This window comes from Myotis brandtii, unplaced genomic scaffold (genome assembly GCF_000412655.1).
Source record: "Myotis brandtii unplaced genomic scaffold, ASM41265v1 scaffold64, whole genome shotgun sequence".
NCBI classification, from domain to species: domain Eukaryota; kingdom Metazoa; phylum Chordata; class Mammalia; order Chiroptera; family Vespertilionidae; genus Myotis; species Myotis brandtii.
This window is the reverse complement of record NW_005370460.1, coordinates 3804486-3822027: the sequence shown is the minus strand read 5'-3', so window position 1 is coordinate 3822027 and position 17542 is coordinate 3804486. Positions and strand designations below refer to the sequence as shown.

Sequence of the window (17542 nt, the reverse complement as noted above, 5' to 3'; positions counted from 1 at the left end):
TGTCTGTGGATAACACGGTCTCAATGACCATTAAGATGATGACTGGTGGTGAAGATGAAGTACTTTGGAATGAGACATGAATAATTCTCTTCTCTGTGATTCTATCACACACAAGTCAAAACAGAAAAGATGATTACAACTAGAGAAGAATAGAGAAACAGTCTTATGTGACAGGAAAGACTGGAAAATAGGGGCCAGGGTAACAAGGCATCAAATACAATGTCAAATTCAGGAGATCTTACAACAACCAGCTTCTTTAATTAGAAAGCAACAAACATGCAAATGGCAAGTGTAGAAATTTATTTGAACCAACATTGTCTCTACCATGAGAACTGCTCTTCAACGTTGATCCAAGCTCCCCCGGGTGGAGACTGGCAGTATTGCACTTTCGTTGCTAGCACTCCTCATACATGGCAACTAGGGTTTAAAACATTCTGCTAGTTTTATTTCACACACTCTCCCAAGTTCATGCACACAATCACTCCACACCAATGTCAGGTTATCCCCCGCAAAAGGGAAAACTCCAAAAACCATAACCTTAAAATTGCACTGAAGCTCTGTAAAGAAAAAAATATAAGTGTCTTATACAAATATCAAAACATCCCAAGTGCTGGCCACTCAGAGTTGATTATTCCTCATCCTCGTTTTCATTCTCCTGACCGGAGCCTTCTGATCGGTCACCCTCCAACCGGTCTGGAAAACAGATATGAGACTCACTAAAAGAAATACGTTTAGGGTTATGATTAAGATCATCTTCAATGCCTTTTATTTAAAGCTGCTTAAAATGTATAGAACTCAACACACCATTATGTAAAATTCAGTTCACCACTGTGTACATACCTAATTTTTGCCTCTACTGGGAAATTTTATAAAATAAAGGAAACAACACTATTAACTTTGAAAATGGATGTCATTGTAAACACACATTTTTTAAAACCATACAGATGGCTTTACCGTATATCAGTGGTGTGGCCTGGGTAAGTCATTACAGAAAGCCTGCTGAGAAAGGCTGGAGCTCCATGAGGGTGGTCATTGTTGTCATGAACTGACAGGTGATGCTCAGCATATGGGACATTTCACTCATGAGGTCAGTGAACAGTGACGAACACTTGTTTGGTGAATATAATCTTGTCTATAATGGATACTGGAACTTTTTCTTGTTATGAACACAGCCTTTGAATTCCTTCCTGGATAGTAGTTATAATATATGCATTTTGTGTTATCTGTGACACTGAGCCTCAGTTTATCACTTAAGACAAGACAATGATGAAGAAAACAGAGAGGTGCCTGTTCAGCCTTCCTACCATGCTACCTTTCTTTTGTCTGGGCTCTGCCGACTGGGAGCGAATGGACCGCTGAAAGCATTTATGATGACAAGGCCTGTGCAGGAGCCTCCACTCAGAGGAGAAGCAGAGTGGGTATGTTTTCAGGGGACTGTCTTTCATTGTGATGCTTTCCAATAATCAGGTTCATGAGGACATAAGTTTCTGTGCTAATGGGCTGCTTCCATTTCATGACATAAGGAAGTTATATATATAAATGCTAAGTAATACCATGTTGTTCAGACATAATCCTAATTGGAACAGAGGCTGACAGTTCTTACCGGCCCGGATGTGGTTCAGGGAGGCCAGCATGCGGAGCATGAAGGAGGCGGGCACTGTGATGGTGTTCCTCGTCTCCTCCAGCATGAGCTCATTCCGAGTGATCACCTGGGGCAAGTGAAACTGCTGTCAGAGACCGCAGAGTGCCCGCACCCCCCCGAAGATTAGGAGAACGGCACGAAAAAGAGCGGCCTTCGTTCCCCATGTGCATGCTGTCACGTTTTCCCGTTAAGGCTTCTCAAGGCCAAATAGTTACTTTGACTTGCATGTGGGGAGTAAGATGAGGGAACACGCCTCATGCAGTTGGCAGGAAGGCAAAGGTCAACTCTAGCTGCTAAAACATCCAAGAATTCAATTTATCTTTACTTGTTCCCCAGAGCAGTCTATGCTGTGCCTGCTCCTTATTTTCGCCGAGAGGAGAACTGGTACCTTTGGGACAAACTAGTGTTAAATTAATGTCCCTGGGTCACGTGGATCCTTTGAGAGTTGTTACCTTCGCTGAGGCAAAGTAATCTTGAAAAATAAACCTTTGGACAAGAGCTACCAATGACTTGTATCGGAAGTACCAAGGAAAGGACTAACTGAATATCCATGGCTCCGAGGGACCCAATGTATATTATGGGCAAAGGAAAGAAGGAAGAGGAAAAACAGAGAGTGTGGGAAGGAAGAAAGGGAAGCCTGAGGAGGAGAAAGATGCCATCTGGCCAACAGTCCCCAGTGAAATGACAACTCTTCATGGTCCCAAATGAGCTTTTCAGTCTGAGCAACTTTCCCTCGCACTGTAGGTTCTGCACACGGATGTTTCCTTTACCTTCTAACAACCTGGACCCTGCTGGCTCCGTGTCTCCAGCGCTCCTTTGCTCCTGTCTGCCTGGTGAACGCAGTCCTGGTGACTTCTATAGCCTCCGTGAAGATGTCCCCACCCCCATCGACTCCATTCACAGCAGTTTTTCTTTTCTACAGGCTTCCAAACGCTGTGCATACCCCTCAGATACTGACTCCACTACACTGTGGCTGTCTGTCTTCCCTCTTGTCCATGCGCGAGGAGCGCAGGGCTGACACACACTGTTGTGTAAATGTCTATTAAATGAGTGAAAGCACCCATGGGAGCTGTGCTGAGCTGTCAACCTCGCTCTGAGGTGCTGCTTGACCACTGACCAACATTTTTAAGTGACAGACCCTTATTTACCTATTTGTGCCCTCATCTACCCATAGGAGTTCAGCAATTAGTAGCTGATTAATGCAATGGACCCTAATTATTATAAGAAATCTATAGAAATCAACAAATGAAAACCCTGGTTAAAGCTGGGGGGAGGGGAGGAGCCATAGAAATCAGCTTTCTTATCCTAATTTCATAAAAGACCTAGCCCTTCACTGAACTCGGTTGGAAAATTACTGATTTAACAAGAAGCTGAGGAGACCTTAAAATAAAATAAAGGAAAAGATTCTCATCATTTGTGCTGCTACCTCTTGGCCATGATGATGAAAACGCTGCAGTGAAACGATTTTCTCATAAGGACAGAGTGTTTTTAATGATTCTTTACTGCAGTAAGCACATAGTTAACCTATTTTTTTAAACTACAAAACAATCTGCTATTACTAATACTCAGTCTTCTAATTAGCAAAATACTAGTTCAATTTTTACCTCTAGGCATGGTTTTATCTTCATTTTTCTTTTTCTTAAAACTGACTTCCTTACCTGCATGAAATTGTTTTATGTTACCAACTAAGGAGGAGCTGCTTTGATATTTCTTAAGAAATCATTTGAGGAACAAGGGAAACTATGGTCTAATAAGTATAATAAACATCTTACTTCATCAGCAAGTTTTCGGTTAAAAATCCTTGACTCCTCCAGTGGTGACCAGATCTTGATGTCATAATCTATGCCAGACGAGGCTAGAACTAGAAACAAAAAGTACATGTTAACCTAAACTCAGAACACATGCATTTATTCAAGTTATGCACACAGACACGTGTGTGTATATACGTCTACAGTATGTGTTTGTAGGTACAGACGCAGGCACATGTGCCTGTACAGCAGGGCCTCGAATACTAGTAAAGTCGTTCTGTTCAACGTCGTCTCACTGTGCCCCTGATGAGATGCTGAAGGAACTTAATCTTGTTTATAACAATTAGCTTTTGATAAAATCGGTTTTGTTACACAGTTTCACTTAAAGTTGCAGATCCTATCTATGACATTCAGTGAGGACTTCCTGTGTGTACATCACAGCAAAAGTGAGCTGCAGTGGAAACTGTACTGATACATGTGTTAACTGAGAACATTATTTTGAAGGTTTCTTAAAAGTCACTCTAGAATATAATTTTAATTCCAATTCCCAATGGAAGGCAAGAGCATGCCAGTGAGCCTTGAAAATTCAATTTGGATAAGTAGTGAGAAGTTCAATCAGCCGAACCTTTTACAGCTAATACAGCTTAGAAGAAATATTAGGAGAACACTCTTTAACCTACTTCACCATACTCTCTGCCCAAAGTGTGTTATAAGTGTGTTTTGGTTTTAAACCCAAGCAGAGCTAGAAGTGACTCCCGTGGCTGCCTACAGATCATTCGGATTATTTGTATATTAACTAGACCACCACTGGGGCTGGTGAGCCACACTGATTTCTAGCCCTTGCCTTATGCAAGGTCCTCTTACTTGGGTCAAATGGATGTGGCTGCAGGCAATTCACCACGTGATTGTCAGCCTCCAGAAGCATTAAATGCTCAGCGGTGTGACGATCCCAGATGAATATATGGCCGCAGTCAGAACCACTCATCACAAAGTTAGCACCCCAGAAATTGGCTTCTTTTATCTAAGGGTTTAAGAAAAGGAAGTTATAAGGAAATTCAAATCAAAGTTATTAAAATAAAGACTTATTCTATTCTTGTTAAAAAAGTAATTGGCTTAGAAAATAAAATACAAATTGAAGAGCGTCCTGGTCTTCTAGTATCTTCAAATCACGATAGATTTGCCAGCAAAGGGAATCCAGCCTTCAGTAATGAAGAGTCCCCCACGAGGACAGGGATATGTTTTTGTTCAATACTGTGTTTATAGTGCCTGTAACGGTTCTTAGCACACAGTAGGTGCTGAATTAATTAACTGCTAAATGAATGAATAAAATTTCTGGGTTTTGGACAGTATAACAAAAAGTACCAATCTTTTTCTTAGTTATTTGAAGTTCTCGTAATTAAGAAGGAAAGATATAAACACATTTACTTTTATGAAGCAACGAGACAAAGGAATATGACAGTTGGAGTGGTTATGATGACATTTTTTTCAATGGATGCACACTAATAAACCATCAAAATCTTTGTGCTTCAGATTGGATTTTCCAGTCATTTTATCTGCAGCTGCCACTTTGCTATTTTTGGGAGCCAGTTCTGTTCTTACTTGGAGCTGTTATTTTACTTGCTTATTTTCTTTTTTTTTATCATTCCAGCCCCTAATTATTTTCCTCCAAAATTTTAACCAGCAAAATGCAAGAAATGTAAATTGGTTACTTCTATTAATAATAGTATTTTTTGAATGATTAAATTGATCACTGATTTCTATAGAGAGCTTATTATTTCCCTAAAGTAAGAAAGCAGTTTAAAACCGATTCTATAGATACGTTTTGAGAACTCAGTGAATATGAGAACAGCACTTTCTAGACACACATAGTTCAGAATCACAGTTATGACACACTAGCCACCTCCCAATATTCCCTTAGGTGACGGATGTAGCACTGGGTGCACAGATGTGGGGATGGTAAAAACTGGAAAAGACCTTAGAGATCATCAGATCTGTTCTGTTCAATTCACAGATGAGGAACTTCAAGTCCAGGGAGCAAAGTGACTAAAACCAATCTTGACTTGTCCATCTTAACGGGGTGATGATGAAAGTAACCTGACTATATTTCTCAATGAATCTGAGTTTCACATATCCAAACCCTTCTCTCCAAAACAACCTACTAGGAAGGTACACAGCAAGTGTGAGAGAGCAAAGAAGAAGCAATGGTTACCTGTATAAGCTAAAAATTTAAACTCTACAATAATCCCTGGGTAGAGTAGTTTCCTTATAAAAACTATTGGCCTTTCCTGACATACCACAGGACTACAACGTGTTTGGGGCTGGAGATACTGTGAAGGTGCCAGCTATACTGGAGCCACACTGGCAACACAGGAGGATAATTGTTATGCAAAAACATTCATGCTATGAAAGTGCACATTCTGCAAAGAATGCCAAGAGCACTTGGTACCATTGTCCTGGAGTTGCGATGGCCCTTATAAACCATCTTCACTAGTGGCCTTCTAATGTTCAGAGTGTCCAGTTCTTCCATTTCCTTCCTTTCTTTCCTCCGCCTGAAGAACTCCTGAATGCGGGCAACAGCAGAGCGTCTATGAGTTACACATGAAAAAGAAGAGAACAGAAATAAATGAGAAACACTCACGGACTACTGTGGAATGCAATGATACACATTAAGTCAGTAAGTCAGAAAATATGTAGACTAAACATTATCTCAGTAAGACACCCCTACAGAAAGCATCAAAGGCAGACATGACAGTGGGACTCCACGAGACTAGTTGAGTTACGAGAACAAGATGTTTTAGTGAACACATCACTTAAGAGATTCGGTCCTGGCTAGGATGGTAAAGGGAGTAGCATGCGGCACACTGGGGTTTAAAGGGCTGTTTTATAAAAATGTAATACAGACAAATTCATGTGCAGTTTACCACAAATAAAACAAGTCCTAGTCCATGCCATTTTTCCTCTCCACATTAGGAAATGTAAAGGCATAAATAGAAACCAAAAGAAATTAAGGGTAACATGTAATAGCAATAGATAAACATATGTTTTGAGATTTTGTTTAAAGATGTTCACAGCAAAGAACAGACGAGTCAAGAAAAAGAGAATAAATATTAACATACGTGCAATAAAAAGAGACCTTCCCAGAGCATGTAAGCTATATGGACTCCATGGTGGAGTACAGATTCAGGGCAACTGAGGCAGACTTTACTCTCCTAAGAGCTCAGCTGATGACAGAGCTGGAGACTAAAGAATAATGGGCTCTTAAGACTGATTTACTTATTAGAAGAAATTTGTCCTAACACATGATACTACTTAATAAGTTTCTTAGTCTGAATATGTTATTTAAAACATTGTATTTCAACATGTAATAGACCCAACATCCAAAATATGTAAAAAGTCTATTAAGTCAGTAAGAAAAACGAACATCATAACAGAAAAATATGCAAAGGACATGAGTAGAAAAATTACAGAAGAAATGAATGGTTAATAAATATATAAAAAGATGCTCAGCCTTACTAATAATGAGATAATGATAAAACAATCCGATCTCTCTATGTCTATTAGATGAACAGACTTCTGTGGGTGGCAAGAGTGCAGGAAACAGGCACTGCTGCTGGGAGTTTAAAGCGGTTCTCTAGGTAAAAAGAGAGTGCGCTCTTTATTGTAAGTTTTCCATTGAACACATATACATACACCTGAAGAACACGAAGCAGCAAATATTCCTTAAAAGCCCACTGTTCACAAAGTTGTTTTTGAGAATATTAGTTACCAATTCTTTTATGATTCGTTATACTAACTTGGCATATGATTTAAAATTCATAAAAGACATTCATATGTATGAAACATTTCAGAAATAAACTCTTGGGCAACCACTAAAAGAAGTAAAATAAAAGTATAATTGATATGCCAAGAAAGGAAAGAAAATGGACACATATAAAATGCTGAGTTAAAATCACAAAAGGCAGAAAATGAGTGGGAGACAACAACAGGAATGAGGAACAAGGGCAGGGAGGGACTGCCTTTCCTTAGAAACTTCCCCAGACCATCTCTCTGGAAGAAAGAAGCAACTGAGGCAGAGCAGAATGAGTCTAAATTACCTCGGAGGGAGGTAAGGGTCACATTTCTGCTTATCACGGTTCACCAGTTCATAATAATCTCCACTTCAATGGTTAAATGTGACTCATTTAAAGCAACATGGTATTTTTTAGTTGCAATCTTCATTGTGAGAGCAGAAACTGGCTTTGAGTACTTGGGATAAAAGGTATAAACCAGAAATTCAAAAAGCCCTGAAACAAATTCCATCTTACTGTTATTTAACTAGAAAGTGATAATTGGCAACAGACCAATTTGCTAAAAGTTACTTCAAACATACCTTAATGTGAAAACAGCCTAGAAACACCAGCATAAAAGCAAAAACAATTTCGAGACACTAACAGGGGATTTCTTAAGACATCAACAATAGTTTTTGGCTTATTTCCACCATGGTTGTATTCCTGATTGTTGCTATATATTGTGTCTCATATTCCACTTTGTTTCAGAAACGAATGGTAAATAATAGGCATGTGCCACCAGAATGAGGCACTGGGTGGCTTTAGTCAGTACACCAAGTTTTGTGTAGATAAGTAATAGTTCCGAGGTTCACTTTCATATTTTAAAATGTACCCCCGTGTTAGTCTTCAGATTGCAGAAGTATTTGAGAATTGTGTATTATCTTGATGTGTGGCCTTACTAAGTTATTAAGGTATTTGTACAAATACAGCTTTCTTTTTAAAAAAATCAGAATCTTTATGCACAGAATTAGACTCAAGTCCATTTTTTAGTTAATGATCTCAAGGAAAATGAGATAATGACTAAAGTTGCTAATTGTTATCCCAATCAGCTTTTAAAAATACCCTAAGTTGCATTTCTCAACAACATAGTCAAAGCAAATCACCAACATTCAAAGTACATCATTTCAGGTTGTAGTCGCTTTAGCATACGACACACTTGATGTGAGCATCCGTTAGGTGTGCACACAGGACATGTCCTTTCATTCTATCCCCATGCAGTCATGCAGCTAAGTCAGTTCGTGTAAAGCAACCTGCTTGACGATGCTTAGCACTGAAGAGTTCAGTACGTTCCAGGAGTATTAACTGTTAATAGGAAAGGTGGTTAGAGGTGGAAAAGGACGACCTGGCAAATTCATCATAAAGAAAAAGAATGAAGGAACATACTGAATTACCTCATTATTCTATCACCTATTGTTGTTCCTCTGATAATAAATCTAGTGAAGGGAACACAATAAAGTCACTCACAGACCTCCAAGAACCAGATATGTAAAGCATCAAGGTCACCACTTTCATCACCAAACATCTCAACCTGAAAAAACCTTTGCTTCCCTTTGTGCTTTAGGGTATTATGTGAGAATCTGTCATTCAACTAAATGGTTGAATGAATGGTTGAGGAAATGAAGGAAGCAGAACACTCACTGAAGGCAGATTAGAAGAAAGACCCTGCACTTAACCCCTTGTCTTTTAAACAGGTTAGAACCCAGCCCTGTTCCAGTGGAGGGACCTGCCAGGACTCAGATCTCCCATACCATCCCCTGGGCACCTGGGGGACCTCTCCGGGCTGAGCTGCTCTTTTGGGAAATAACTAATTAAGCCAAGTTGACTCACTGTCCTAACCAGAAGACTATATAACAAGGGAGCGAAGAACAACACAGCTTTTAATGCCGCAGGAACCCTTTTTCTTCTCTATGATTATCCTTTTTTTTCTCTGCAATTTTCTTTAATAAAGAATAAACCGGAATCATTAGAAATACTGAAAGTGATTATATGATGACTAAATAGCTGATGGCAAATTTACAGTATGTGAAGAATTTTGGCTTCCAGTAGGTAACTGGAACCAAATTTCTATGCAAATAAATACTTTTTAAAAATCATTAACAGGCAATATGGGGTTAATGTCTTGAATTTTGGAGTCTGTAACCACAACCTATTCGCAGGAAGCTTACTGAGATGCCGCCGGGTTCGGAGCAGAGCACTCCTGGACTTTGCAGGACGAAGAGCTACTAGCTAGGCCTCCGCCCTCTACTCTAAGATGGATTAGGCACCTTGAAAACACTTTACATAAAAACCCCACTTACCATTCACCCCACTCCCAGGCATGTGTGTCTATTTCTAAATCCAGTACGTAAAATCACTAAGGGACACACACACTACTTTTACGTAGTGTTTTATCAATATCATTTTTATTTCTTCCTTCACTTTAGTTTCCATTTACTCTTCTATGTTCCTGCCCCAGACCAAGTTCACAGGGACCTAATATGTGGGGATCACAGACTTTTCATTGTTCTTAACTCTGGGTATCTGCCAGTCAAGGTGTTTTACCACAGACTCTAGCCTGGTTTCTCTATCAGACCGACTGGCTACAGAGGGAAGAGCAGCAAACTATGGCTCTTGGATCTAACCCTGCAGCTAAGAACAGTTTCGCATTTGTAAATGGTGACATTTTAGATGGTTATATAAGTACCTACATAACAGCCTCCATTTTGCCTCTTGGCCAGCAAAGCCTAGAAGATTCACTCTCTGGCCTTTTAGGGAAAGTCTGTCGACCTCTGTTATAGACTCCAGTTCTGTTTACACCGAGACTAGCTGTAGTTAATAAGAGCATTCCATTTTAAAATAGCCATGTTAGTTGTTAAGGTCTTTATTTTCTAAGACATTTCCTTCTCATGCTTAATCTCAGCCCAAAGTAAAAACCAAGGTTGTACTTATTTAACCAAATTTTAAGAATACAAATCTTTAAAGAGAAATCATTATTCTGCATTGCAAAGAACTGTTTTGATATTTTTATTAAATGTTTGTCCAAAATGGCTTCGCTATAAACTTTTTAGGTTTCATTTTTTAAAATTAAATTTGGGCCCTGGCCAGTGTGGCTCAGTCGGTTGGAGCATCATCTCATACAGTGAAAGGTTTCGAGTTCGATTCCCATTCAGGGCATGTATGGGAGACAACCAATTGATGTTTCTCTCTCAAATCAATGTCTCTCTCTCTTTCTCCCTCTCTCTTTCTCTCTCTCCCCTCCCCCTTCCTTTCTCTCTCTCTCTCTCTCTCTCAAAAAAAAAAGTATGTCCTCAGGTGAAGATTAAAAAAAAAAGTAATTTGGGACATAAGAAATTATGAGCTCTACTATGTAATTCTTTATAAAAATTAAAGTACAGACCTAAATACACACTTTCACCATTTTCAATTTTCGGACCATTTCTCTACCCTAACCAAACTGATCTTGACCAGCTTCTCTTTAAGACATGCATACTTTAATTGGGCATTTTATCCACGTGTGAAATGTATCCTGAGACCCCAAGAACTGCATGTTTTACAACAGAGTTTGGGAGTCTCTGTCCCTTCAGAAATAAATTCTCAAAAATCATATGCCTACTTACAAGCTGGTAAATGATTCTTTTCCATGTTCCTAAGAAGCAAAGGGTCTTAAACTTTCTCACTTTAGAATAAAGTCAACACAGCTATTCCTCTGAATGCAGAAGTTAAACAGGCAGCAGTCTCAGGATGAAGAGCCATAGAAAGGGCAGAGACAGTAAAAGTATATTTTATACAGGCAGCTCAAGACTGAAGATGGTGCTACGGAAGTTAGGAACCTTAAAAACTACTTAGATGAAAGTCAGAAGGAAGATTTTTCACCATTACAAATTTTTGGTAAATAGCTAGGAAAGAATAATGTAAATATCAAAGAAAAATTGATGAAACTGTGAAGCAATGATTATAAACAGTTTGGCATCACATTCATATGTACATCTTTGTAGAGCACTGTATTTAATTTCATAAGTTTATTAAAACTGTTTTCCATGTTCTTATAAGTGGCTTGTGTACTATCCTCTTGTTCTTCAATTGAGTTTCTCTAAGGGTAAAGATTTTATCCTTCGGTGACTCTTCAGTAAGTTTACTACCATGTCCTATAGAATAACACAAAATAACACAGGGGACAAACTAAGGTTAAATACCTAAAATGAGTACACAGAGTATCACATAAGTTCATTAGAAAAAGCAGGAAAGCAAGTGCAGACCCAGAGGCGGTCTCAGATCTGGATGCGGGGAGGAGAGCATGAATTCAAGAGTGCACGCACTGCACAGTGTGGGACCAGCACACACGATTCCTCCTTTTTACTGATGTTATACTACTGTGTTTAAAAAAAATGCGCCTTAGGTCTAGATTATAGAAAACCCGTGCTTAATACCTCAGATATTAAGCACGCTTGGTATAAAAGTGTGGTAATTAGCCTGGACAGAAGATGCTAAATAATTATGATTTTCTGCAAGTGTCTAGTATCTATTAAAAATACAATTTCTTATTTAAGCAAACAAATCTGGAAAGTGATATGATACGTTTTACTTAAAAGTGGATAGTTACATTTTGTTTTTCATTAATACCTTAGTATAGTTTTTGTTACCTATGTACAGATAAAAACAAGGACACGTGTCCCTTATACCACAGAGGCCTTAAACATACAGACTTAAACACAACTCTCACTCTCCACCCTAGGTTTTAGAAACCATCAATTTGATTTTCTAAATGTGCTATGCCTCCTAACCTTGTGGGACTCCCTCTGGGTATGGAAAGTGTTAGTTGTCTAAAATATATAGTAAGAACGCTGAAGACTAATGTATGCAGGTAGAGACGTATGATTAATCTCCAAGTACAAATATAGGGAAAAGTACCTGACCATGTTAGGAATTCAATTCTTTTTTTAAAATATATTTTTTACTCAAGGCCCGGTGCATGAATTCGTGCACCAGTAAGGTCCCTCGGCCTGTGGGATCGGGCCAAAACTGGCTCTCCGACAGCCCCAGAGGGGTCCTGGATTGTGAGAGGGTACAGGCCAGGCCGAGGGACCCCACCAGTGCATGATCGGGGCTGGGGAGGGATGCGGGAGGTTGGCCAGCCGGGGAGGGGCTGTGGGAGGGTTCCAGGGCGTGTCCGGATTGGCTGGACCCCAGCAGCAAGCTAACCTACTGGTCAGAGCGTCTGCCCCCTGGTGGTCAGTGCATGTCATAGCGACTGGTCGACCAGCTGACTGTCTGCCCCCGGGTGGTCAGTACACATCATAGCAAGCAGTTGAGTGGCCTTAGCATATCATTAGCATATTATGCTTTGATTGGTTGAATGGACGACCAGACATTTAACATATTAGGCTTTTATTATATAGGATTGATTTCAGAAAGGAAGGGAGAGGAAGAGAGAGATAGAAACATCAATCATTGATCGGCTGCCTCCTGCATGCCCCACACTTGGGATCAAGCCCGAAACATGGGCATGTGCCCTGACCAGGAATCAAACCGTGACCTCCTGGTTCATAGGTCAATGCTCAACCACTGAGCTACGCTGGCTGGGTAGCAATTCATTTCTTTATCATGGTTACAATATTTGTTATTTGGTGCAATTTTTCAGTGTCTAAATTAAGTTACTAAAATTTAGTAGAAATCAGAGAAAAACAATGTTCTCAAAACAAGAACTGCTATCACACTACCTTATCCAGTGTCAACAGAAAAGCAGATAAACTGAAGAGTAAAAAGTATCCAAAAACCTGCTAAAGGCCAGGATGTCCACAAGGCAATAGATGGCTAAATATACCCCTGACTTCACGACTAAGCTGCTGGGCGTTACCAACGTTCCTCCCTCCCATCTGCAAGCTGAGGAGCAGCCTCAGTGTCAGAGAAACAGCGGGAGACTGCGTTCCCTCTTCATGCACACTCTGCTCAGAGAAGGTATCATGTGAAATGATTTCGTTTGAAAAGCTCCGTAAGTTTACATCCTTAGAGAAAGCAACTGTCCAAAATGGAGACTCCTTTATGGGACTTCAAAGAAAGCCTGTGAATTATACTTTTTACAGTTCATTTTAATTAAAAATTTACCAACCTGTCACCAGGTCCTGCTCGATACCTGGCACCTGGGATCAGGACTGGGTCATCGTCACTGTCATCGGTGTCCTGGAGAGCAGAGTCTGTGGCTGATGTTTCCTCGGGCGGCACGGGCCCCACAGCTTCCGTCTGTGTCTTGGGCTCAGCATCAGGGCTGCTGAGATGGGCAGTGCTGTCAGCACTGGTTTGATCCGAAGTCCCTGGTTCCCAGCCTTTCTCAGACAAAGCGGTGTCTTCTGGAACCCCACAAGGACTATCAGGATTGAAGTCGTTCCTTTCTCCTGAGCTGGAATCTGACGGCTCAGATGAGAACTTGTCTGAATGTGCTGTTGGAAAATAAAGTAGTAACAGGTGGTCATGTCGGCAACGTTGACTATTTCATCTAACTTCAAAGCTGACACAGACATTTCCTAATATAAAGTGTGTGTGTGTGATGCAAATTGACTGAATGGCGGAATGACCGGTCGCTATGATGTGCACTGACCACCAGGGGGCAGTTGCTCAACGCAGGAGCTGACTCCTGGTGGTCAGTGTGCTCCCACAGCGGGAGTGCCACTCAGCTGACTAACAGGTGCCAGACACCCGGCTCACAGCTGGTGAGTGAAGCTGCGGCAGCTCAAGCCTCTCCCACAGACACTCCCTGTGCCCGCCCCTCCCCCATCCGAACCAGGACCGGGATCGGGACCAGCATCGGGACTGACTGGGCGCAAACCTGTGGCCGCTTCTCAGTCATGGGTGTGCCAGTATCGCCCTAGGACGGGCGTGTGGAGATGGCAGCGGAGCAGCACAAGCCTACTGAGCGGCTGCAGTGGCAGGCACAGCGGGGCCGGGATGAGCGGGAGCAGCACAGCGCCTGGCCAGGGCTCAGGCTCCGCCCTGGCCAGCTGCCGCTTCACGCACTATTGCTTCACGCACTATTACATCCCTCGGGGGATACTGGACTGTTGGTTTTGGCCTGATCCCTGCAAGCCACGCTGAGGGACCCCACCGGTGCATGAATCCACGCACCGGGCCTCTAGTTATAATTACTTTCTAATATAGACTAAAATATTCCCTAAATGGAGAGGAAAATTCCACAACACATCTATTTGGAAATTACTTCTAACTCTAGGAGACTAACACTTGAAGCAACTAGAGAGAAGACAGCTCACCTGTGTCTACTTGGCTCTGAACTGTGCTTTCTGCAGATGCACCTTCCTGGGACGTGTTCACATCCTCTGAGGATTCTTCAGGAGCTTCTGGGAAATAAACCAAATGATCATTAAATCCACATTGTTTTTTGGGTGTTTTTTTTTAATCCTCACCTGAGGATTTTTTTTCCCATTGATTTTCAGAGGAAGAGTGGAAGGGAGGGAGGAGGGTGGGAGGGAGGAAGAAAGACACTGACATGAGAGAGAGACATCGATTAGTTGCCTCCCACATGCGCCCTGACTGGGGCTGGGGATCAAACCTGCAATTCAGGTATGTGCCCTTGACTGGGAATCAAACCCATGACCATTTTGTATGTAGGCTGATGCTCTAACCACTGAACCAAACCGGCCAGGGCCCAAACTGTTTTTAGGAAAATAAGCTCCAACTTAATATTCCAGCTCTCTTATGTATAAGTAGTTCTTAACCCTTTGGGGGCCAAGGAAACTTTAGATACTCAGATGAACTTGCCCTCAGTATGACACAAATACAGACACGCACAAATACAAACACCCTCTAGGGGGGGTGCCCAGCCGTGCCCTCAGCCTCTTCCAGAGGTGCTGGACCTTTGGGAACTAACTCTATGTGAGAATATCTGGTGACAATGATGCCTCACAGCCGAGATGACCTGATCTTGCTTGTTTCTAATCGTCACAAAAGCTAAACTTAATACAGAGTATTTTTCAGCCCCTCAAACATTTGGCATAACCTGAACTATCATGAACCAATAGTGCAGTTGAGCCTACTTTAAATTCTGTTTTGTCCATTAAAAACACTTACGGATCTCTTTTTTATTCCTAACTGGACATCTGCTTACCTAACTGGACAGTTGTCTTACATATATTTAATTCTTGTAAACTCTGTTACACTGAAATATCTGTTCACTTCTTAAGAAACAGAATTCATTTATTCCTTCATTCATCAAATATTTATTGAGAATCGACTGTTTCAAGCTCTTTGCTAGACTCTTTCATATAAGCCTGTAAATTGTCCCCTCGGACGGTCGTTTGGGAGTTCAACCACTTGCTATGACGTGCACTGACTACCAGGGGGTCGCGCGGAACATGGCAGGCATCATCAACGTGGCGCTGGCAGCGGGCAACAGTGGAGGCACTGTCGGCCTTGATGGGCCCCGATGCGAGCAGGACCGCAGCGGGGGGCGGGGCTGCCGCCCGGCTTCCAAGCACTGAGGGAGCCAAGTGGGGGGCCTGGCCCCGATCGAGGGCCCCACAGTCAGAATGGTAAAGCAGGTGAGCCAGGCCAAGGCAGGGTGCCAGGCGGGGCTGCAGGGCTGCGAGCGGGAGCTGGGGCTGCGAGGGTGGGGGTGCGAGCTGGGGCCCAATCTCCGCAGGCCACCCTGAGGGACCCCACCCGTGCATGAATTCGTGCACTGGGCCTCTAGTATTACATAAAAATATTCTAGGAAAGTGTTCTGAAAAAGTCCCTAAATGGCACTTCCTGTATGAAACAAGATTCACTGATAACTCATTTAGATCATATCCCTTCTTTCTTTTCCTCCATAAAACACATACACATTGAAAAAAATCAAGTCAGATACTCTGAATTCCACTGCTTGGTATAAAAACGGCAGGTGATCCAAACTGACACTGACAGTGCACACACTGTCAGTGCGGTGACCACGTTTCCTGGCCATTTGTCCACAGAGGGAAACTGGGTTGCACTGTGATGCCCCATGTGAAATGCTGACAGTCCCTTCCTGGTGAACCTGTTACCTATTTATCAACAGTAAGAGCTAGAGTAGAGGAAAAAGTAATTCATTAAAAACAGGAAACCAAGGGCACCATTGAGGGATCAGAAAAATGGGTGGACGTCCATCATTGGAGATTGTGATGACAAAGCACGACCACAGCTTACCTGTCTCACTATCTCCTGCAGGAGGCGGCTCCGAGCTCTGTGGGACCAGGGACTCCTCCTGACCCTCCGGTTTGCTGTGGGTCCCGTTCCCTCTAGAACTGGAGGATGTACTGCTCCTGTCATCAAAACAAAGCGAGTGGTCCCACCAGTAAGTTAATAATAAACAAAAATTCAGGTTCAAATAAAATGTAGGGTGTATTATTTTAATAGTACTTATAAAATATCACTTTTGATAATCAAGGTGACTACTCTAACCTACTTATCTTAAAAAGGAGACCTAGAAATACAAAAGGACCGCTTCCACATTGTTTTAATGCTTCTATGATCGGCTTCACATTTCTACCCAGCTCTCTCTTGAATTTTATAACTTAATTACATTGTCTCCCTTCTTATCCTCACTCAGGATGGCTCACCCTAATCCTTACCGATTCTACAGATTTTGATCATATGCCTGATTAGACTTTGTTGTTCTAGCCTACTTTTTATTTTTTTCCCTAGGCTACTTTTAAATTAATACTTTAAAAAGGCCTAGACATTTCTTTGGTCTTTGCACTGCCCTCTGCAGACCACTTCCAGTTTGGACGGTTGTTAATATGGCAGGTGACTGGGCACCAGTTTGTAGAAGCCCAAGACGTTTTCTGGGTTAGTTTTACTACCCACCTGATGATGGCCATAATTCTGTTAGCATTTTTGGTGAGAGCAGAATGCTAGACCAATTTAAATAAACAACTTCAATGAATTTCTGTGACGACCAGTCATGGCATCACATATTATAGGGAGGGAAATGAAGTGGGAAAGAAAATAGAGGAAAATGTATCTGACTCCGATTAAAATTAAATTAACAGAAATGCGACAATTTCTCAAATTTAGAATAAATGTGAACAAGGAAATGAAACTTAAGAGTTATGATAACTTAAAAACCATTAATTATAGACAAGTAGCAGTGACTCAGTAAACAATACAAATTATCATGAAATTTTTGGCCAAGATTTTATAAAAAATGCTTTTAGGCAAAAGTCAATTTATTTTTTTTAAAAAGGCATCCATGTATAATATGGAATTAAAAAAAAAAAAAAGAATGTATATCCATCTGGGTATATTCCCAGAGAAAAATGTCAGAAAAAACAGGCAGTGGCATAAGTGTCATTTCAGAAGCATTATTGTCAGTGATTCTT

At 41.3% G+C, this 17542-nt stretch overlaps 1 protein-coding gene across 1 annotated transcript in view; it reads right to left on the bottom strand.

The window, feature by feature from the left end:
* Window positions 1-236: 236 nt before the first annotated feature.
* The window catches only part of DCAF6 (DDB1 and CUL4 associated factor 6), a 74445-nt gene continuing 57139 nt past the window's right edge, over window positions 237-17542 (bottom strand). The window contains exons 15-22 of the mRNA XM_014528529.1: window positions 16368-16483; window positions 14456-14542; window positions 13303-13630; window positions 5837-5975; window positions 4255-4411; window positions 3415-3503; window positions 1604-1709; window positions 237-693 (exon numbers count right to left, since the gene is read on the bottom strand). Coding sequence (XP_014384015.1) covers window positions 629-693; window positions 1604-1709; window positions 3415-3503; window positions 4255-4411; window positions 5837-5975; window positions 13303-13630; window positions 14456-14542; window positions 16368-16483 — 1087 coding nt within the window. The 3' untranslated portion in view covers window positions 237-628. The remainder of the gene's footprint in view (window positions 694-1603; window positions 1710-3414; window positions 3504-4254; window positions 4412-5836; window positions 5976-13302; window positions 13631-14455; window positions 14543-16367; window positions 16484-17542) is intronic.